The 24,938-nt window shown below is 34.0% G+C and overlaps 1 protein-coding gene across 1 annotated transcript in view; it reads left to right on the plus strand.

The window, feature by feature from the left end:
- The window catches only part of LOC127838657 (A disintegrin and metalloproteinase with thrombospondin motifs 7-like), a 49,272-nt gene that overhangs the window by 18,621 nt on the left and 5,713 nt on the right, over nt 1-24,938 (plus strand). Inside the window, exons 17-23 of the mRNA XM_052366520.1 lie at nt 9,906-10,012; nt 11,165-11,294; nt 11,461-11,538; nt 12,072-12,220; nt 15,434-15,572; nt 16,134-16,266; nt 23,454-23,553. Coding sequence (XP_052222480.1) covers nt 9,906-10,012; nt 11,165-11,294; nt 11,461-11,538; nt 12,072-12,220; nt 15,434-15,572; nt 16,134-16,266; nt 23,454-23,553 — 836 coding nt within the window. The remainder of the gene's footprint in view (nt 1-9,905; nt 10,013-11,164; nt 11,295-11,460; nt 11,539-12,071; nt 12,221-15,433; nt 15,573-16,133; nt 16,267-23,453; nt 23,554-24,938) is intronic.

A 24,938-nucleotide genomic window follows, 5' to 3' on the forward strand; every position in this document is an offset into this window, starting at 1 on the left:
ATCTCGTGCAGAACGCACATGCTAATCCGGGACATTTTCCGCCAAAACAGGAATTTAGCTAAAAATAGACTTGTCATAGGGCATATAATGTCATAGGTTGATTAAATCGATGTTATATTTCAAAGCCACTATCTTTAAGTAGGCATAGTCAATTGTTATTAGAATTGTAGTTGTAGTATTAGTAGTGTTTAACCACTATTGTTATACTTCATGCTAACACCGTTTATGCGCACGAGCACTTGATTGATAATCCTTTTCGCGCCACTGTCCAAAAGCGGTAGCGACGGTCAGATAGCTAGACGCCATTTGAATGTGCCGATTTAGCAGTTGTTTATAAATACATCTGCAGGTATTTCATGTTATAATTATTATTATTATTATCATTACTATTATTATTATTATTATTATTATTATGTTTATTATTATTATTATTATATTGAAAAAATATTGTGTTGTTAAACATGTCGATGCGGTTGCATTGTTTGCATTGTTATATGTTTGCTATATTGAAATGATTTATCATCTATTCTTTAACATAAATCCATTTATCTTCATATTATAATTAAATGCTATTGTTGCAGATTAATTCATATTTATTTGTCTGCACAGGGAAATTACACAGAGAAACATCAACCGTTGTTGGTATTATTCTCCACTCACTACGGCTGGCGAGGCCGGCAACAATGGCGCCCAACGGGGCTTTGAAATTGAGCTCAATACACATCATTCCTGATTACCGGTAGCACTACGCTTAAGTGCACTTGTCCGAGGATCACGCTTTTCGTCGATGGATTGAAGACCAGACTGTGTATTATTACTGCGTTAAGTGATTTGACACTTAATTGTGAATTCTATTTGATAAATTCATTAGTGTTTTAAGTTTTATTTAAGTAATATTTTCATTAATTACGGGTGCATTATTTGTATTTCTTTGTATGATGTTATTTATATTTTTGTATTAATATTTTTAGGATTTTTTTTACTGAACGTGAAAATTGGTCACTGCACTAATTATAGGATATAAATCTGGCCCTGCATGACATGACAACTAACGTTTCATCTCACTGTGTTTCATTCATAAACTAATCCGTATACAATAGAGTATCGGTCAGGTAGCGTAGTTGTGTACACAATATTGAGTAAGTGGTAAAACCATTCTAGTGACATTTTGAAGGTGAAATTTCGTGCAATTTATATCAGAATGATTTAATTGATATGTACCTTTATCAGAAAAAGGAGATACGTGTGACTTTGTATAAATTCATGCGTATTTTTTTAAACGGGTTGTGCTGAAAGTTAAATATATTATTTAGCATTGATTGAGGTCTGATCCACCTGTTTCAATGATAAATACAACACATATTTAACGTTCAATTAGAGAATATTGCGAACAAATCCTTGCAAGGTCGCGCGTTGTTTTTATATCGCGTATTTTAAACCGTTTGTGTTGTGTAAAATATACCCAGTATATTTTACAACGTTACGCATTTTTGTATGTGCACTTCTTATTAGTGTGTATACAAAGTTGAAATTGGAGTAGTGTGCCATATGTTTGGTTAGATTGTACAAACATCAGCGGCGCATGGTTTAAAATATAGGTTAAACTTAAAACGTGTGATACATAAACAGAATTTACATTGAAGAAATAAAACTAATGTCAAATTAAATTAACTCAATTAATTAATCACAAAACAATAATAAAATAAAAACAATACAAAAAAAATAAATAAAAATAAATTAACAATTGCCCACTAAATAATCTTTAATTAGATTGAAGATTTTAAATTGTACTTAATCATCTTGATTAAAATTATATTGAAAACATTTTAACCTGAAATATAATTTAGATACTTTAAATTTGGTTAAAATAAATTTCACTGATTTGTTTTAAATTAAATCTGATTTCAGTAGGTTTTAAAATAAAATAAATTTAGTGAACTTGATGAACTTGGGTGTTTGAATTACTTTATATATAGTAATATAATATATAATTCATAATATATAATGTAATATATTCAATTAAGTTTAATTCAATTAATTAAATTAAAAATCAAATAAAATAAAATTACATTAAATAAAATTAAAGAAGATTAAATTAAATTATATTAGTTTAAGTTTAATTGAAGTGAATGGAATGAAATTAAATAAGGCTTAGTTTAATGAAATGACTTGAATTAAATTAAATTAGGTTAAGTTTATTTGATTTGAATTTAATTAAAATAAATTAGGTTATGTTAAATTAAATTCATTGAATTGAATTGTGAATTGAATTGTGAATTGAATTGTAAATTCAATTGTGAATGGAATTGTGAATGGAAGTGTGAATTGAATTGTGATTTGAATTGTGAATTGAATTGTGAATTGAATTGTGAATTGAATTGTGAATTTAATTGTAAATTCAATTGTGAATGGAATTGTGAATGGAAGTGTGAATTTAATTGTGATTTGAATTGTGAATTGAATTGTGAATTGATTTGTGAATTGTGATTTCTGAATTGAATTGTGAATTGTGATTTGTGAATTGAATTTAAGTGTTCAAATGAAATGAACTATTAAAGAGAAGTGAAGTGAATTGTTTAAGTGAAGTGAAGTGTTCAAATGAAGTGAAGTGTTCAAATAACGTGTTCGATTGAAGTGTACAAGTAAAGTGTACAAGTGAAGTGTTGTGTTGAAGTCAAGTGAAGTTAAATTAGATTGAAGTTTCTAAATATAGTGATAATTGTCTGTAAAGGAGCTAAATCATGGATAATCCTTCATCTGAAAGAGATAAAAGGTTGATGCGAAGGGAACAATTGAAATTAGAGATTGAAAATACAGAGAGACAAATTCAGAAGAGAACGAAGCTCGCGAGCATTAAACAAAGAGACAAAGAGATTGAAGAGGAACATTTAGCAGAATTGCAAAAACAGAGAATGAGAGTGGTTGAAATGCGACACAAGGCTCGACAAGAAAAAGAAGACCTACAAAAACGCAAATGTGAAGAAATCAGAATAAAACGAGAAGACAAAGAGATTGAAAGGCTGAAAGAAAAAAGAAGGCAGTTGGAAAGACAGATTCTAGAAATCGAAGAATTTGATGCGTTGGAAGATGCTGATGGTAGCATGGAACAAGAAGGAGCATGTGGTTATGATACACAGTTTAAGGACATAAACACAGATGAATATAAAAGAGATGACGTGAGATATAAAGACAATGCTAAAATGAGCAGATCTATAATAACGGTAGATGAATATGGACATATAGATGATATCAGTAGCATCAGTAGGGGCATTAGGTACCATGAAAGTGAATTGGAACGTTCAGAGACTTGTTCAGAGAGTACCACAGACACCGTTGACAAGGAGTTAAAATGGCTGGACAGCAAAGCCAAGAAGCATGTTGTAACTGATCGTGGTGACAGGTTGAAAGTTCAGAGGAACTATAATGTCGACAAATGTGATGATGAACTACTGAACATAGATGTTAATCATGAATATCATAATTATAGAGGAAATAGAAAATTGAAAATGTCACATAGAAAGAAACATGGCAATGTGGATCAAATACACAGATTGAATTCTTAGGCCAGAATTAAAAAGGAGGGAGATACATATGTAACAGATGATGATGACACGTACTCAGATGACGAATATAGTATTGAAAGTGAAGTAGTAAAGCAATTAAAGAAGGAGATAGAAGACATGAAACAGAGAGAAATACAAATGATGGATGAAATTGCAAGTAGAAATAAAACGGAAAAATTAAAAGCAGCTACGAGAAAGCTAAAGCAACAACAAATAAGACGACTATTACAGCAAAAGCAGGAGTTAGAAGAGAGTCTGTTGGAGAAACAAAGCACTTTAAGTTCCCTAGAGGGAGAGTATTGTGCAGATGATTTGGACACTGACATAAAAGCAGTACGTGAACCTAAAGTGCCTTTTGTAATGAAGCCTAATGTTCCAAAGTTCTCTGATCCTCAAACATTCAATGAATGGAAACTTGAAATTGAATGTATGATGAAATCTGGCATTTATCACCAAGATGTATTGAGACAGTCGATAAGAAATTCCATCACTGGAAAGCCAAGAAAAGTTCTCACAACTTTAAAGCCTGATGCAAGCCTGCAAGAAATACTTACAACTTTGGAAACAAATTTTGGTGATATCAAGACGGGCCAAAGTGTTATGGAAGAATTTTATAATGCCAAACAAGAAAAATACGAAGATATATCGACATGGGCCATACGGTTGGAGACACTTATCCAGAAGGTCATTAATCGAAATGAAATACAAGAAGATAAGAAAGATACAATGTTAAGAACGAGATTCTGGAGGCACATCAATAATACTGAATTGCGAAATGCAACCAGAGTGTACTTTGAAACGGTCCCAACATTCGAAGAGTTGAAAGTTAAAGTCAGAAGGGAAGAACAGGAAATGTCTGTATGTAAAGGAACAGAACTGCCTAAAGAGAGTAACGTACTGCACATTGATGAGCAAATGAAAATATTAAAGGATCTCACAGAGAAAATGAATCTTATGGAGAAGAAGTTGAATGAGATGTCAAGAGAAAAACCATCACAAGATAGAAACGAGTCACGTTTTGAAAATCGAACATCCGACCAACCAAATTATAGAAGATGTCATATAGGTCGTTACAGAAACATGAACAGAGGAAGAGGATTTAGAAGTTATCGAGGTCAATATCCAACTGGAGGGTACTTAAGACAAGATCCGACAGAACAACAACCTAAAACACAACATTTAAACCAACAGAGGCTCTGATCGCGGGGGCTGATGAGAGCGGCATGAACAAAATATGCCCCGACACATTGACTGATGAACAACATGATAAAGGAGACTTACTGCAAAGAATGATCGGAGACCCTAATTTAACAGACATCAAAATAAACGGAATTCTAGTTAAAGCTTTGATTGACAGTGGCTCACAGGTCAGCTCAATCACTGAAGAATTTTATGATAACATGGATCACAAACCTGAATTGAATTATATGGATGATTTTCAAATAGATCTAAAAGGTACAAATGGCATGAAAGTTCCATATACTGGATACATCGAAGCATCTATAGAAACACAACTTACCTCTACACCAATACTTACCGTTTTATTGGTTATCCCGGTGTCACAGTATCATGGTGTAGCTCCAGTCCTTCTAGGTACGAATTTAATTCGCAATATTCAACAAATCAGAAATACAGATAACTTACCTGATGAGTGGGAAGCAGCCATGATGTCCATCAATCCGTTTATCGGTAGAGTAACAGCAACGAAACCCATAACCTTACATTCAATGGAAACCAGAACGGTTACTGGATTTGTAAGAAAGATCAAGAATACTGACGCAGCAATTACAGAGGCATTTGAAGATGAACACTCTCACAGTGCTATTGTTTGTCCACGCGTGGTCACTGTGAATAACGCTGGTCGAACCGCAAGAATACCGGTAAGAATCTGCAACGTAACAGCAAGACCAATTAAGATCAAGGCAAGACAGAGCCTATGCCAATTAAACGAAGTGCAAGTATTACGAGAAGCACCCGTTTTAGAGCCATTGACTGCAGCAATACAGACTGAAACAGCACCTGCAAAGAAAGGAAAAGTTGAAGATGGAGATATTAAACATCAATATGGAGTTAATTTAGAACAGACCGATTTGACCGATGATGAAAAAAATCAAGTGTATAAGCTGTTCCAAAAATATGATACAATCTTTCCAAAACATGCCCTGGATCTTGGACATACCTCAACTGTAAAGCACTCTACCAAACTAAACAATGAAACACCTTTCAAAGAGCCATATCGAAGAATCCCACCTGGAGTATTTAATGAAGTCAGAGAACACCTGAAAGAAATGCTGGACATGGGAGCAATTCAAGAATCAAGAAGTCCTTGGTCTTCAAACTGTGTAATTGTGAGAAAGAAAAATGGTACAATTCGATTTTGCATCGACTTCCGAAAACTCAATGAGAGAACGAAGAAAGACAGTTATGCTTTACCACGAATTGAAGACACCTTACACTTGTTATCAGGGTCCAAATATTTCTCCAAACTAGACTTGAAAGCCGGATACTGGCAGGTAGAACTTAAGGAGGAAGATAAGGAGAAGACTGCGTTTCAGGTTGGAGGCCTGGGGTTTTATGAGTGCAACCGTATGCCCTTTGGGTTATGCAATGCCCCCGCGACCTTCCAACGATTGATGGAACGTTGCATGGGAGATCTTAATCTACGAGACTGCCTCATCTACTTGGACGACATCGTCATTTTTTCGAAAGATATTCAAAGCCATATCCATAGAATGGACGAAGTTTTTTCAAGATTAGCTTCCTACAATCTTACAATTAAGCCATCCAAATGTGAATTCTTCAAAACCAAAATAACATATCTCGGCCATGTTGTCTCCGAGGAGGGAATAAGTACAGACCCCGAAAAGACTGAAACAGTGAAAAATTGGCCCGTTCCTTGCAATGTAAAAGACGTCCGGAAATTCTTAGGGTTTGTTGGATATAACAGGCGTTTCATTAAAAACTTTTCTAAGATTGCAAGACCTCTCAACAACCTACTGATTGGCCACAGTAACACACCAAAAACTAAACAAAAACCAAGTGCATTGTCCAAGAAAGTTCCGTTTGTATAGGACAGATGAACAGCAATCGGCTTTTGAGGAGTTAAAAAGGCAGTTGGTTAATCCTCCAATTCTTGCCTTTGCAAACTATGAACTTCCGTTCGTTGTTCACACTGATGCGTCGTCACAAGGTCTTGGCGCAGTCCTCTATCAAAAACAAGATGGGAAGGAAAGGGTGATTGCGTATGCAAGTCGTTCTCTGAGTCCAGCTGAAAAGAATTACCCAGCCCATGAACTGGAATTCCTCGCTTTGAAGTGGGCGATATCGGAAAAATTCCATGATTATCTATATAGAATCCAAGTTTGAAGTGGTTACTGACAATAACCCTCTCACTTATGTCACCACTACAGCCAAGTTGGACGCCACTGGTCAGCGTTGGATGGCAGCATTGGCTAATTATGAGTTTACTCCGCGCTATCGCGCCGGACTGCCGATGCGGATGGACTCAGCAGAAAGACCGTAGATACAGATGTTTTAACTGCATTGGCTACAGCTGTGATGGCTACAGTCGAAGAAGCACCTTTATGCTTTAGTATAGCTGATCCCGACGTGATTGACAAACTTGAACAAGAAACAACTGTTCCAGACGACATTATACAAGCATATGCTTTGAGTTCGAAAGATTGGCGAAAATCTCAACTGTCTGATCCAGTAATTGCCGAACTCATAAACCATATCCAGCAAGGCACCAGGCCGACTCTTCAACCGACCTCGAGTGAGTTTTCAGCTGCAAATAAGTATTTAAGAGACTGGAGCAAATTGGAACTGAGGGATGGCGTTCTTTATCGTATAGCCAATTATGGGTACCAGTTGTATAGACAGCTTATACTACCCAGTCAGTTACGGGGTGAAGTGTTCCGTGCCCTACACGATGATCTAGGTCATCAGGGTAGGGACCGAACCACGTCATTGTTTAAACAGAGATTTTACTGGCCTGGTATGGGCACTTTTATTAGTCGCAACGTAGCCACTTGTCCTAGATGCATTCGGCGCAAGACACATGCAGAGGCAGCTCCATTGGTCAGTATCCAGACATCTGCTCCTATGGAAATGGTGTGTTTAGATTTTCTCGGTCTCGAGAGATCTAAAGGTGGATATGAGAATATCCTCGTTATCACTGACCATTTCAGCAGATATGCCCAAGCATTTCCTACCACCAACCAGACAGCTCGTACATCCGCCCGTGTCCTTTTTGAAAAATTCTTCGTTCACTACGGATTTCCGGAAAGGATACATAGTGATAAAGGAGCCAATTTTATGTCCAGCCTCATTCAAGAAATTTGTCAACTTGCAGGCATACAGCAATCCCGCACTACTCCTTATCATGCAATGGGCAATGGAATGGTAGAGAGGTTTAACCAAACCTTAATACAAATGTTGGGAACATTAGAGGAAGATAAGAAAAGCAACTGGAAGGACTATGTAAGTCCAATGGTTCACGCATATAACTCGACTATTCACAATAGTACTGGGTACGCACCTTACTTCTTGATGTTTTGGCGCCATCCAAGGTTAGCAGTGGATGCACTTCTAGGTCTCAACACAGACGATATTGGTGCGAAGTACAAGAATGAGTACGCTCGAAAACTCCGTGAACGGTTAGCTTCCTCATACCACAAAGCTAAAGAGATTGCTAACAGGACTGCGGAAGTGACTAAGCGTCAATATTACATGAAGGCAAGAGCTGCTAAAATCCAACCTGGAGATCTTGTTCTTGTGCGAAATGTTACCTTAAAGGGAAAGCAGAAAACAGCTGATCGCTGGGAAGATACGCCGTATGTAGTTTTAGGCCAACCTAATCCTGAAATTCCAGTCTATGACGTCAGGAGGGATGATCCGAGAGCTAAACGCATACGTCGCCTTAATCGCAATCTGTTACTACCCTTTGGAGTGGACTTAACCAGTAATGGCAGTGTTCCACAGTCTAGAGAAAGCCATCAACAGAGTGAACTGGTTGACATACCACGGTATGTAATTCCGCAGCGGAGAGCCGGAAGTACAGTTTCCCAGGACGACGAAAAATCGTGTGTTGACGAAGTTCCAGTTTTACGCCGTTCCGCTAGGAAACGAAATCCGCCTAAATGGAGAACATCCAGAGATTTCGTGTATTGAGACAGTGAACTTTGTGCAATATGACAAACTGTATTAAGTAAACGTTGACCGTTAGTGAAAACGGAGAGTGCGTGTGTGTTTTTTTTCTATGCTGTGATATATAGTAATTGAATATCGTTAATATGTATCACGTGTGATTGTGTTTTTTTTAGTATAAATATGCATGCCTCTAATAATGTGAATATTGCTTAATGTCAGCTTGTAATATTCAAAATGTGGTGAATTTTTTAAAATATATAAATGTTTCATTATATATGCGTTTGTTATTTAGTAGTCCGTATAAAGCCGGTTCTGACATGCTCTAAGTTAAAAGTTTGAGCATATTTGCTTTAAATATAAGAACCCTATTGATTTATTATTTTCTCTATGTGTTGATATTAATTTAAATGTCGGGACGACATTTATACACCGGGGGGATATTGTCATAGGGCATTTAATGTCATAGGTTGATTAAATCGATGTTATATTTCAAAGCCACTATCTTTAAGTAGGCATAGTCAATTGTTATTAGAATTGTAGTTGTAGTATTAGTAGTGTTTAACCACTATTGTTATACTTCATGCTAACACCGTTTATGCGCACGAGCACTTGATTGATAATCCTTTTCGCGCCACTGTCCAAAAGCGGTAGCGACGGTCAGATAGCTAGACGCCAATTGAATGTGCCGATTTAGCAGTTGTTTATAAATACATCTGCAGGTATTTCATGTTATTACTATTATTATTATCATTACTATTATTATTATTATTATTATGTTTATTATTATTATTATTATATTGAAATAATATTGTGTTGTTAAACATGTCGATGCGGTTGCATTGTTTGCATTGTTATATGTTTGCTATATTGAAATGATTTATCATCTATTCTTTAACATTAATCCATTTATCTTCATATTATAATTTAATGCTATTGTTGCAGATTAATTTATATTTATTTGTCTGCACGGGGAAATTACACAGAGAAACATCAACCGTTGTTGGTATTATTCTCCACCCACTACGGCTGGCGAGGCCAGCAACAGACTTTAAAGCGATAAATATAATATCCCTGATAAGCCTGTGCGGACTTCACGGGCTGATATGCGATGACACTTTTTGTACATCCATTAAACCCCTTTTTCACAGAGCACGGTCCATATGTTAAAAACTAAAACGACCCTCCCTACAGGTATATTCGGATGCAACTTCACCTGCTACTACCGGGTAAACGACCTGCAGACCTGCTTTACCCCAGACCTATCACCGTACAGAGCCTGTGTGAGGCAGCAGTGTCAGGTACACGACTATTTTTGTCGCGCTTTGATAAAACCGGGCTTAATACACGTCACTAAAGTGTCCTCTAAGATTAGCTTGTGCAGTCCGCACATGCTTACCAGGGACGAAACCTTTCGCCGGTATGTTTATTTTTCCTTTAAAAGGAATTCCCTTGTTTTTGAAATCCAGTATACGCGGAAAGTGTCGTCCTTAATTGCGGACTACACAGGCTTATCTGGGACGACACTATACTCGTATGGATTAAGCCCAGTTTTCCCAAAGCGAGGCTCATCAATGACGCCATAAAAGACCTGGGTGAGGCAGCAGTGTCAGGTGATTGTCTCTTTAATTTCTTGTAATCCGGCCCATAGTGTTCATTTTAACAACTGTTGGGAAAAAGCATGAACTTAATTAAATTAACTCACACGTTTATTCGTATGCTTTTATATTTCACTATTTTCACATTTATTGGGTATTGTCTGATCAGATGGTAAAGTCCACTATTCGTCATTTTCCACTTAACGTCATTTTCCACTTTACGACATTTTTTTTAACTTTACGACATTAACATCTTTACTACTATTGGACCAGACTCAGTTCAACACGGTCTTCCATTTGTTTTTGTTTCTGGCACAATTTCAATTTAATCATAGTGTATTACATACTAGCATGTTACATTCAGAGTAATTCCTGTATATGTACTTCAAGGATGTATACATATAAAGTTGTTAGCATACATTTATATACTATGTATTGTTTCAGTTATCGCAAAAATAAACGCAAACATGAAACAAGACATTTATACATGTTCACCCAGATGTTCAATGTAGACGTGTCTTATGTACATCTTAATGTATAATTCTGGCAATCAATAAACACAATCGTATACAAACATATATGAACTGCGTTTAGAAAAATATGGGCGTAATGCATATTCGCAAATTGTCGTCCCAGATTAGACTGTGCAGTCCACACAGGCTATTCAGGGACGACACTTTAAGCCGTAACTAGGATTTTTCTAAGAAGAGACTTCCTTTTAAAGAAAAAAAGCGGAAAGTATCATCCTTTATTAGCCTGTGTGGATTGCGCATGCTCATGTGAGATGACAGTTTACGCACATGCATTAGGCTAAGTTGTCCCAGAACGTGGCTCATATATCTTGTACTGCTTCAGCAATTCGGCTGCGATGGCGTCATGGGATCGGATATGAGGTATGACGTGTGTGGCGAGTGTGGCGGGAACGCCACCACGTGTCGGAAAGTGGAGTACCCATTCTCGAGCTCAACACGAAACTTCCTGAATGGTGAGTAAGCTTACATTGCGGTCAAAGAAAATCGCATTATTTAAGCGATATCGTTGAGTAAAGTGATACCCATTCGTTCTCTATTTAGTTTGTTTTAAGTGATATTCTCGTCTATGTTTTGACCTTAATGGCTGGTTGTTCCTTATTTCTTTCGCTATGTTCCCAGGTTACCGGGCCGTTGCCAGCATTCCTATTCACAGCACAGCCGTGCGGGTGGAACAGAATAATACTGACGTGGTTCTAGGTGAGTGGAATATGGATATGGCAAAAATGGAATGAAAAATACACATGCATATAATGGTTTGGCATGTTTATGCATTCGCGCAAAACTGTAATCGCTATAGACGTGCCAATAGGAACTCGGGTAAAAATAGTGATTCACAGTACAGCCGTTAGGGTGGAACAGAATAATATTGACTTTGTTCTTGGTGAGTAGAATATAGATATGGAATCAAATGAGCGATGCAATATTCATTTAGAATTATAGCACCCACATGGCATTCGTATTCTGGGTTGGTTTCATAAGCAAAACGCCCATTTTGGCTAAGGAGCCTTGTCTTTTTACATTGATTTATTTGTTCAAACTATGTTTAAAACTGTCAGATGGTAATTATTTACAAAAATGTATATTCAAATACGTTTCCAACGTTTGATGGACATTTAGTTTGCTTTCATTTATGGTAATAGTAAAATGTACAGGCCGTTGACTGATCGTTAGAGTATTTGACACATAATCAATCAGTATTAAGCTGTGTAAAGGTATAATATTGTTTGCAGGTATCACAGTAAACAACGAATCGATATTCGACGGAGAAAACTTCCCCACCCAGACGCTGGTGATCATCCGCGACCTTCGGATCTTATACACCCACCTTCCGGAGACAATAGAAATAGCAGGGCCCGTAAATGACAACTTGGTCATTCAGGCAAGTAAGGTCACGGAACAATCTATTATGTAGCTCGAAGGTTACATTCCATTTACCTGTGTGGTTTGCTCGAAAATAAGTCACATCGCCCTTGGTGTTCGGCCCATGGCTTTATCATTGTATTTAAAACGCAAGGGACCATACAATTCAGTCTTCCAATTTGACAGTTCATGATTTATTGAGATGTATCAAATTGGAAATAATATGACGCATGACAACTCTTCTATTAGTTAATAATGTGGGCCAGTTTAACATCCACGATACGCTTTATTCTATTATTTAACATATAAATAACACATTTAGGTGGAGTATATCTATTATAATAGGTTATTCTAACACTACACGCGACTTGTTTTCTATAGTCAAAAGAAGAAATCAAGTGTGGGTTATTCTGCAAAAATTATGAGCGGAGCTTAATGTTTCGAAAATAGTTCCGAATAAATAAAGTAAATATTGCAGTAAAATGCACGTGCTAAAACCCGCTCTAAAAGAAATGTAATAAATATAGCATGTTTATAAATGTAATAAAACCATACGGCAATTCAAATCAATGGATTTTATCAGAGTTTATTACAATTGAAAGAGGCTGCCGACAAGGAGACCCAATAAGTTATTATATTTTTATTCTTTGTGCTGAAATTTTGGCAATTAAAATCAGAAATTGTTATGAAATTAAAGGTATAGTGATAGAAAATATTGAATAAAAAATATCTCAGTTTGCTGACGATACATCTCTCTTATTGGATGGCACCGATATTTCCCTCAATGCTACCCTAGATCTTTTAAATAACTTTGCCTTATGTTCTGGATTAAAAATCAATTATGACAAAACAAATCTTATATGGATTGGCTCCATAAAGTTTAGCATACAATCAATAAAATCTAAATATAAACTAGTGTGGGGCACAACAAACTTTAAAGTTTTAGGGATACTATTTGATGTCGATTTAAAGAAAATGATAGAAATTAACTTCTCAAGTAAACTTGAAAAGCTGCACAATATAATACATTTTTGGAAAAGAAGAACTTAAACACCCCTTGGAAAGATAAATGTTGTTAAATCATTATTACTTCCCCTTTTAACACACCTCTTTATAGCACTTCCTAGTCCAGGAGAAAAAGTTTTAAAACAAATACATAACATGTTTTCGAATTTGGTATGGGATGAACCAGCAAAAATAAAACAAACTATTGCTATTAAATCATATGATGATGGAGGAGTTGCCATGACTGATATATATGCTTTTCAAAAAACTATGAAAATGACATGGTTAAGAAAAATTGTTTCAAGTAATGGAAAATGTTTCCAACTTGTATATTCTATGTTTGATGTGAAGAAAATGTTTAATGTAGGAAAAAATTACATAGAAAAAATAATGATAAGTTTAAAAAATTGTTTTTGGAGAGATGTCCTTACATGTTACATTGAGTGTATTAATAAACAAAACGTCAGTAAGTGTGAAGATATACTTGATATGCCTTTATTTTATAACCACAATTTTAAGATAGGTATATTTATTATATATAATAAAAATATGAATGATAGGGGAATAAAATATGTAAGAGATATATTGTGCACTTCTGGAGAATTTTTAAAAACAATCTGTATTAGAAAATGTCATTGGTGTAAAAATTAACTTCCTATTTTATGAAGGTTTAATCAGAACTGTTAAGGCTTTTATCAGATTATCAGGACTTCCATTTATAAAAAAAAAGTCTTATATACAATGTGCATTTATATCATTCTACTTAAATAACATAGTATTTGGTTATAATCAAAATAAACTTGTTTATTAATGTTTTAGCTATAATACAGATATACCCACTTGTCATTCAAAATGGAATACACTTTTTAATAATGTTGAATGTACAAAAGTGCATGCATCTGTTTTTATTATATCTAGTGACACATACACCCAGTGGTTCCAGACAAGAATTGTTCACAGAATTTTAGGCACCAAATCTTTGTTATTTAAAATGAACATTGTTGACGACAATTTATGTTCCTTCTGTAATGAAAATGAAGAAACCCTATTACATTTATTCTGGGACTGCTTTTTACAAAGAGAATTGTTAACTATGTTGTATAATTTTTAAGATCACATAACGTGCAAAATTGTACTGAAATTTCTTGTCAAACAATGTTATTTGGGTGTACAATTATAAACTTGACTGATATAAATATTCTAATCCTAGAAATTAAAAAGTATGAATTTGTATGCAAGAAAAATGGTCTATTACCTTCAATAACGGGGCTAAATAACTATCTTTGCGTAGCATGGGAGATTCAATCAAAAACAAAAAATCAAGAAAAGGAAATACTAAACTGGTTAATGTTAAACTTTTATAGATCAATCAAATAATCGTGTTGTCGTTTGCTCTAAATATTGAATACCATGGTCGTTTGATTAATGCTTATACTTGTCTTAAGTCCAAACGTTTGATTAAAGTCTATAATGGACTGAAGTAAAAACTATATTTCTTTCTTTTTGTATCATAACATGGCATTTGCGTATGTATCTGTGTGTTTGGGCGTGTGTGTGCGTGTGTGTGAACTGTATGAGTGTGTCTATATTATGAAATGTATGGATTTTATTTACCTCTATTATAGCAACCAAGCTGAATTGTTAAAAAGATTCTATTGACATGTATTGTATACTAACAAATTAACATGTATACTAACAATACAAATTATAATGATTGTAATGTATGGAGGTGAATAAACGCTATAAATTCAAAACAAAATATGTAATAAAACAACAAATTTTATATTTGGTGATTAGTGGCATAACCACGCCTACAAAAAATGTTATTTGTTAGAAAACTTAATTAAGAAAACATTCATGGCATGTCAGCTTTGCAGTAGCATCAATAAACGTGACGGCTTTCAGTTTCTACGATTCTTGTACTCAATGAAAGTGACGTCGTTTACAAAATATTAATAAATCAAAACGACGTCATATGTTTGTACTATTTAATGACGTCACTAAATAGTGTACTAAGAAGAGCGGAGTATTGAAAAATATAGTTCACGCCCAAAGGCGTGTTAGAATCGAAAAAATATTTTTCTTTGATGGTCTGTTGTCGAAAAACCCACAGTAAGGAGCATAGATGGGTTATTCGACAACAAACCATGAGAGAAAAATATTTTTTCTTAATTAATGTACAGTTAATCAAAAAAGCAATACATATAATCGTGTTCGATATCCATAGGCACGAGTCAGGAACGACTCTCTTTTAAATGAGACGAGCCACTTCGCGGTGGTGTGCGCCTACCACCTGGGAAGACGCGATGACATTCCTAGATACACGTGGGGAGCACGCACAAGCCCCTGCTCCATCACCTGCGGAGGTGACGTATCAGTGACGTCATTGATGGCGTCATATTTCAGAAAATTGTCCATATAATTATTAAATCATTAGTGATACAGGAGGTTTATTGGTTTTCAACACTTATAAAGCAATATTATAGTAAATGATTACATACGGTTAAAGTATTCAATGTAACGATGGTTTACTATGTCTTACATCTATGTGTGTTTCATGTGCAATCGCATACAAACTAAGCAAGGTTATAAATTGTTCAATGTGATTTCTCATACAAAATTTTGCATTGAGAAACATAAGATTGAATCATGAAAACAAGAACATGATTCTCGATTTCACGAGAATAATGCTCGATCTGGAGAACATGTTGCTGAATGTATCATTAAAACGGAATTCGTACTCCAAATGAGAGGCGTTTTTTTTCTTCAGGCCCGACGTTTGGATCCTATGTTAAATACCACGTTAGAACTGGTCGATTTAGCAGAATTAAGAGCCGTTTAACATACATATAACCCAGGATTGGCTATAACTTGTCTTGTGAATGTCTTTGTACACTTTGTTAAGAAGGTTATATATGTTATTACAGGTTTATCCAGCAGTAAGAAAACTTACCAGTGTTTTGACATAAGTGGCACCACAGTTGAAGACTATCGTTGTGATATCGCTACTAAGCCCAATGATGAACTATCTCGTTGCGACACTGCACCCTGCCCCGTGAGGTGAGGTTTATGCATAGTATAAGCTTTATCACAATAGCACCGCCACAACTGTTAATTTGATTGAAACAAGTACACAGTGAATTGCCGCTTTAGGAAGCGCCCATAGGCATGTCAAGTACGATTACGTCATTGAGCACTTTAAATACAATGACATCATTTAGTAATCAACATCCAGCCAACAAACGGTCATGCATATCACAGGCTTGTATGTCTTTTTTAATTCTCGTTCAATTATCGCATACGCGGTTCAACGTTGTTGTTGTTTTTTATTCACAGCACAGCAAAATGAATTGAGTTATTGATTTGTGGTCTTAAGGCAAATTCCTTCATAAAAAAACATATTCAAAGAACACAATATTAAATATAGAAAACAAACATCATTGTACACATAATAATCAAATGTTATTTGTAACTTCAAAAACACACGATAAAACCCTTGCTTTATGCAGAGTGGGCATACTATTTATTGGAATAGAATACATACGCAGTCGCAAAGTTTCGACCTAAATCTTCTGGTACCACATGAGGTGCAACTTATAACATTGTGTATATTTTAATATTATTTTTAATATTTTATAATACATTTTTAAATATTTTTTTAATATTTTTAATCTTAAGTTGAAGGTCAAACACATAATTCACCATCCATATAAAGTAGCAGTATAAAGGCAAGTAGGCATATCAAGCACAAGTTTACATGACGCTTAGAGATACTTTCTATAATTTCATTTAGCTTTAGGATAACATAAGGCAATTGTATCGGTCACTAAATTGTATTTTCATGTTCGGAATTGTTATCCCCATGGTTGGTTTTCTTACTGTTGAATAAACATGTATTTTATAACAATAAAAAGGCATGTTATTTCATCACAACGTCGTCTATAGCTTATATGGCAACATCTTAGATCTGAAACTATACAGCGTTTTATATACAGATGGGTGACATTCTTATGATACACCGTATTTTATATACAGATGGATGACATTCTTATTATACACTGTGTTTTATATACAGATGGGTGACATTCTTATGATACACTGTGTTTTATATACAGATGGATGACATTCTTATGATACACGGTGTTTTACATACAGGTGGGTTGTGTCTGGTTTGATACTACACAGTGTTTAAAGGGGCCTTTTCACAGATTTTGGCATTTTTTAACTTATTCATTAAATGCTTTATATTGATAAATGTAAACATTGGATCGTAAAAGCTTCAGTAAAAAATCAAGAATAAAATTTCATAAAAGGAAAATAACATTGCCCGGAGCAGGGTTCGAACCAGTGACCCCTGGAGTCCTGCCAGAGTCCAGAAGTAAAAACGCTATAGCCTACTGAGCTATTCCGCCGTGTACACATACTTGACGTATTTTATACCTTATAAAAGCAATCTTCGTAGTTTCACAAAATTTAACGACAAAAACAGAACTCTCCAAATTATTCAATCGTTTCGCGTTGCAACGCTTTATAATTTTTAGGTTTTAAAATCGTCAAAAGATGCATATAATGGCTACATTAGACCATGATAAATGTTCAGTATTACTGTTTCCTCATAAATATCATAACTAAAACGAAAATTTTCGAATCTGAAACAACTTTTTTTTATTTTGTCAATTTACCAAAGCGTGAAAAGATCCCTTTAATATACAGATAGGTGACATTCTTATATACAGATGGGTAACATACGTATAAAGCTACATGCTTTTTTATACAAATAGTAGCTATATAACTATATATTATAAAGTACTTTTTTTCCTCAAAATAAGTATTTAAATGCAGCTAGCAGGGCTATGGAAATATATACAGCTATAATCGTAATATAAAGGTAGACTTATTCATTTACTGATAATTTTGTAAATGATCTCACATTTTACAGGCTCATCTTCTAAAACCATATGTATTCGTTAATTTATTAAAGTACAAAACAAAATTTGGTTACCTCATTTTTTGCCATAAATTATACAGTTGTTTCTTCATATGCAGAGAAATCACATATGTCTCATTAGATCACACAAAGGTAGATAATTGACGATAAAAGAAAAGACATGATTCTGAAAAAGAAGGAACATGCACATTTTTATAAGTGTTGTTTGATTCTTTATCCAGACATTATTGTATTATAAGTTAATAAAGTATTAATGTTACAGTTACATTATTACATCTGTATATAATAAAAAACACACATAAACTAGATCTAATCCAGTTTTTATGTACATGTATATCCTTATTTTTATTCATATAATTTTTTTTTTTTTTTTTTTTTTTTTAAATATATATATTTATTCATCAATACACAATACACTTACACGCATGGAGTTATAACAGAAAAAAATACAAAGAAAAAACAATACTACAAACATCTGTCGAGAGTCTTATATGAGACTGTAGCAAAAAATAATTTAATACAGTTCGACAAAATATATCGAAGCATAAAGATGCATATACAGACTACAATTTTAAATGAATTATCTTAAAAAACTATTCCAAGTTGTTCTAAAAGTTTCTATTTGATTTTTATTGAAAGCAATTATCTCCTCAATTTTGAGCCTATTCTGAAGAAATGTTATAAAATGATTAATATTGGGTATATTGTTCTTGCACTTACTTCTAAAAATATAAAATTTTGCAAACAATGTGATAAAATTAACAATCTGTGACATGTTCGAATGACCTGTTGAAACGTTACAGAAGCTTATATGTTCATAATCAAAATATGAAATAAACGGCAAGTTCGCTGTTTGTTCGATATACACTTTAACACCGTTCCAAAAATGTTGAATTACAGGACATTCCCAAAACATATGCACATTCGAATCTACTGACATACTACAAAAATCACAAATATTGGATTGTGTTAAATCACATAACAATAGATAGCTATTGTTTGGAATAATTTGCATAATATATTTATACTGGAATGATCTTAGCTTGGTATCATGTGTCAGTCTAAATGGTTGAATAAACAATTTATTCGTTTGCATTTCTTTGTTAAAATATAGTTCCCATTTAGCAATTGCCTTAATTGGATTGATCTGCTTTGACAGTACGAGTTTTTGATATACTAATTTACAGATTTTAGTTGACTCTGAAATTGATGAGAGAAAATATTCTTGCGGTTGATTACTAATGTTTTCAGATTTCAGCTTTTCTTTCCATTCTAGTGGCACACTTTTTATAAGACTAAAGTATTTTAGAAAATCTCTGGTACTTAACCCGTACAAGTTTTGTAATTGCTCAAAACGATAAAATTGCCTTGTTCCATAGTCGTATATTTGTTCTATATGGTTGATTCCTTTAATATGCCATTCTTTATAGAAAAATAAACCGTTTGAATTTTTTATAAATGAATTATTCCAAATAATTTCTTTTCCGATTTGTGCGATTTTATTGTGTGCGTTAACCTTATTCCAGACCTTTAATATGTCCTTTAAAAATACTGAACGAATGTTTAGTGTGTTTATATCGTCAGGTTTGATGCGATTTGATCACGTTTTATCCTGTCGGGTTTATCATTCCACAAAAATGTGAACATATTTGTTTTTAAGGTTTTCATTTTATTTTCGTCTGGACTTTCTAAAACTGTAAATGGATATATTAGTTTTGGTAATGCAAAAGTTTTGATTACTGTGATTTTTCCTATCAGTGAAAGATTCCACTTTCTCCATTTATGTAAACAGTTTTCAAATTCTTGAATTTTATTACATATATTGTGTTCAGCCGTTAAATAAGTATTATTGTATATTGTTATTCCCAGTGTGGTCGCGCTTTCACAGTTCCAATCAAATTTTTTATGTGGACAAAATTTTACATTTTTGTTTATAAGTGCACCTAATTTCATTACAGAGCATTTATTGTTATTTAATTTTAAGCCGGATATAGCGGAGAATTTGTCAAGGGTAATAATTAAAAATTCAAATGACCTTTGACTGCCATCGAGAAGAAAACAGGCATCATCTGCGAATAATGTTTGTTTGAGTTCGATGTTACCAATGTGAATTCCTTTTATATTTGTATTATGTCGTATATAGTTAGCTAGTAATTCAATGCATATGATAAAAAGATAAGGTGAGAGGGGACAACCTTGCCGTACTCCCTTTTTTATGTCGAAGAATTCAGAGAAATATCCATTATTAATTACACAAGATTTTGCATTATTATAAAACAGTTTCACCCACTGTATTAAAGACTGGCTAAAGCCCATGCCATCTAAACATTTGTACATAAAATTATGGTCTAAGCTATCAAAAGCTTTCTGAAAATCGGAGAAAAATATCAATCCTGTTTCATTTAAATCGTTCACTTTATCAATTACTTCATTCAAAATTCTTATGTTTTCTCCAATATATCTCCCTTTTATGAATCCTGTTTGATCTGAGTTAATAAGTGTTTGAAGAAAAGGTTTAATTCTATTAGCTATAGATTTACTTGCAATTTTATAGTCAACGTTTAACAAAGAGACTGGTCGCCAATTATTGATAGATAGAATATCTTTATCTTTTTTTGGCAAAAGTGAAATAAGCCCTTGTGTTTGTAGTTCAGTTAAATGTCCGGTATCAAAAGAATAATTTATCGAGCTGATTAAGTATTTTTTATGTCAGTCCAAAAGAGTTTATAAAATTCTGTTGTTAGTCCATCTGAGCCTGGGCTTTTGTTATTTTTCATGTCTTTTAGTGCCTGGAAGCATTCGTTTTCGGATAAATGGTCGGGGTATTGTTCTCTATCTTCGTTTGATAATTTCGTAAGATCTTGAAAAAATAGGTCACTGTTTTCTAGATCCAGAGTTACGTCTATTTTATAGAGTGAGGCGAAATATTGCTTAACGTGTTCTAAAATTTTTGCATGATCATGTTCTATTTCATCATTAATTTTAAGCTGTTTAAGTACTTTTTGTTCCGATCTTTTTGATTCTAAATTGGAGAAATATTTAGTATTTTTCTCGACTCCCTCAATCCAGTCTGCTTTTGCCCTTATTAGAATGCCTTTGATTTTCTCTTCATTTATAGCATTAAAATTATCTTTTTCTGTTTGATATGTTTGTTGTAATATTACGTCATTAGGGTTCTTTTTTAATTGTTCTTCAATATCATGTAATTTTGCTTCGATTTCTGATTCTTTTTTTAAACTTAGTTTCTTTTTATATGTTGAGTATTTTATGCTCTCATCCCTTATCCTACCCTTAATTAATTCCCATAAAATATTAGGAGTCGTTTCTTTATTAAAATCAACTACCTCTTTTATTGAATTTTTAATTGAAGTTTTATAATCTTGATCAAATAGAAGTGAGCTATTTAGCTTAAAATAACCTGGGCCTCGTGTTAGCGTATCAAAAAGAATGCTGAGTAAAACAATTGAGTGATCCGATTTGAAGCCAGGATTGATAGTGCATTTTTTCGCATTACTAACCAGTGAAGATGCTAACAGAAAATAATCGAGTCTGCAAAATATTGGCGGGTCTGAATTCGAATGCCATGTATATTCCTTTGCATTTGGGTTAAAATTTCTGTAAATATCCACTAAATCGTGTATTTCCTTTATATCATTAATTTTATCAGAACACTTTTTATTGGTGTCATTTCTACCATTTAATTTGTCTTTTAAAAAGTTTTGCACGGCATTGAAGTCACCACCCACTATCGGCAAGAATTCATCTAGGTCAGCAATAGTATTTTCAAGTGTATTAAAAAACGTAATGTCATCATTATTTGGTGCATAAATGTTTATTATAGCTTTTTTGTTATTGTTGACCAATAGTTTTAACATCTGAAGTCTTCCTACTATAATTTCATTATGTTCTATAAATTGTATTTCACTTTTTCTATTTATCAAAATTCCTACTCCTAAACTGTTGGTACTTTGGCCACTTAAAAACGTATCCCCTGCCCAATCTTTGCCCCAGGCCGAATTATCGAGTTTGTTATCATAATGAATTTCTTGCAGCAGTGCTATGTCAATTGATTTTGGTTTTATATAAGTTATAACTTGTTCACGTTTATTTTTACAATTAAGACCCTTGACATTAAAGGTGCACGTATTAAGACTCGTCATGTTTTCCAGTGAAATAATTGGACTATGTTCTCATTATATTTATCATTGTGTTCGCGATACAATATCCTGATTTTTAGTTTTAAATATGCTTTCTTACATGAAGTAGATGAATTATATGTAGACCCGTATGCATTTTTGTAAGAATTGTAAATAATAAAGTTTTGCATTTTGTATGTAGAAAAAAAAGGTGAAGTGTCAAAGTTATTTGAGATGTTCATATAAAGTTGCCTACGTGTAGAGTTATTATAAATGGTTAAGAGATATCTAAATATAAAGTTAAAATACCTTTATGCTATCTAAATGAAGCTGAAAACACAGCAAGCTCATAATAGCAGACGTGATTTTGATAAACAAACATCTCCTCCTGGAATAGAATTAAAAACAAAACATTAGTTCTTTATTTAAATTTTCACTTTTTTTAAATTGGATGGCACTTTCACGCTTCCGTGGTTTAAAAACAGCATCATGCTATATATTGTTTTCGTTTATTTAATAATTAAAATATCAATCCTATGTGCATACATAATTGATGTTTACATAGTTTACGATGTAGTAATCTAAAAAAATATATTATAAAACCGAAAATTAAAAAAAATAGATAATGCAAAGCGAAAACGAGTTTCCGTCGTCTGCTACGATTTTTATTTTTAAGAAACGGGTACATATACTTGAATTTATAAGACTAGCATTCTTTTGTATTATATATTTTTGATTATGAAACACATTACTTACATAGAAAATGCTGCTTATAGCTAGAAATAGCCAAGAAAATAATCTACATAATGAACGCTGCTCAGAGCACATTGTTTACATCTACACCGGTTCCGGTAAAATACGGTTGTATGGTGTAGTAACGGTACCATCGCTATTTCTTAGAATTCTATTGACTTTAAACAGTGATATCTCGGAGACTGCACGGGGATTTTTGTAGGAATTTTTTTTGGAGTTTGATATGTTATTGATAAATCATGTGTTGATAATAACTATTGTGAAGGAATTTGTTTGACCCAAAATTCCTCGTTAACTAGCCTAGTATGATAGACCGTGTTTTATATACAGATGGGTGACATTCGTGTGAATCACCGTGTTTTATATACAGATGGGTGACTTTCGTGTGATACACTGTGTTTTATATACAGATGGGTGGCGTCTGGCTGGGGATTCTGTTCTGCAAGATGTGGGCAAGGATTTAAGCTGCAAAACGTGTCATGTATGCAGCTTGCCGACGGACAAGATCAGGTAAGCATTGACTCAATTGGGTTATGACTGAATCAATGAACAGTTCTTCGAGTTGTGTACGCCTTTATTCTATTGAATTACTAATCAAAATCACATGAGCCAAGATTTAATCATATGATTACAAACTCGATTGGATAAGACCAGATAAGTCATTTAGTCATGACGCAAGTGGGTAAAGGCTAAACAGTGTCAAGATTATTAATAAAAAGCAAGCCTTGTGTTAAATCAGAAATTAGTATCACCACATACTTAGGTCATTATTCTGACATACTTTTGAATTTCATTTTATTTTTGGGATGAGTATAAGACGTTGTCCCAGCTTAAAATTCACACATGTCTTTTGAGTTTTGAGTTTTTACTCAAGCTGAATAAGAGAAAGGATATTTGAGTCGGAACGTGGCTGCGACTTGAGATTGTCCGTGTCTTTGCAGTGATCAGCTGAGTGGAAACTCGTCCCTTGAGTTCAGCAAACAAAAAAGAATGTTCTTGATTTAAGGCCCTGGATATACTATCAAGAACATACTATATGTGGGCCGTGCTATGTGAAAAGGGAGTGTGATGCATGTGTGTTAAGTGTCGTCCCAGATTAATCAGCGACGACAATTTCCGGTTTATGGCATTATTCATTCAAAGAAAGTCTCTTCTCAGCAAAAATCCAATTGAGGCGGAAATTGTCGTCCCTTATTAGCCTGTATGGACTGCACAGGCTAATCTGGGTTGACACTTTACGCACATGCATTAAACCCATGTTAACATAGCGCGGCTCGTTTTTGCTCAACAAAAGACAATATGTGTTTTGCAACTCATTTTTGACACGTTTTTGAAGGACAAATCAAAGATGTGACAGAGTATTGACTTCAGAGTGATCGAGATAATAATCCCTGATCAGCCATTAAAGATTGAGTTTTAATGTTGACTTAAGCGTGAACAGAATGGCTTAGAAATGTCAAGACCATATGATTCCACACCAGGTCTTTCAAGGCCATGATATTCAAGCCACAGTTAGTCACGACCATGTGAGTCAATACCAGGTCAGTAAAGACCATATGCTTTCATACCACGTTAGACAAGACCCAGTGAATCAATACCAGGTCTGTCACGATCATGAGATTCAATACATGGTCAGTCCAATCCAGGTGATTCTATACCAGATCAGTCAAGGCCATACGCCAGATAAGAACTAGTGATTCAATCCCAAGTCATTCAAGAGCATGCGATTAGAAAAGGTTGAATGTAGAGCATTTAACGTGTTGTGAATTATCAGCAGATTTTTAAAGAAAAAATGTTAAAGACGAAATTTTTGTCGAAAATTGGTGATTTGAGACTGTATAAATGAAAACAGATTATATGAAAAAGACCAATTGTTTATGCACAAGATTTTGCAA

Source organism: Dreissena polymorpha, chromosome 7 (genome assembly GCF_020536995.1).
Source record: "Dreissena polymorpha isolate Duluth1 chromosome 7, UMN_Dpol_1.0, whole genome shotgun sequence".
Taxonomy (NCBI): domain Eukaryota; kingdom Metazoa; phylum Mollusca; class Bivalvia; order Myida; family Dreissenidae; genus Dreissena; species Dreissena polymorpha.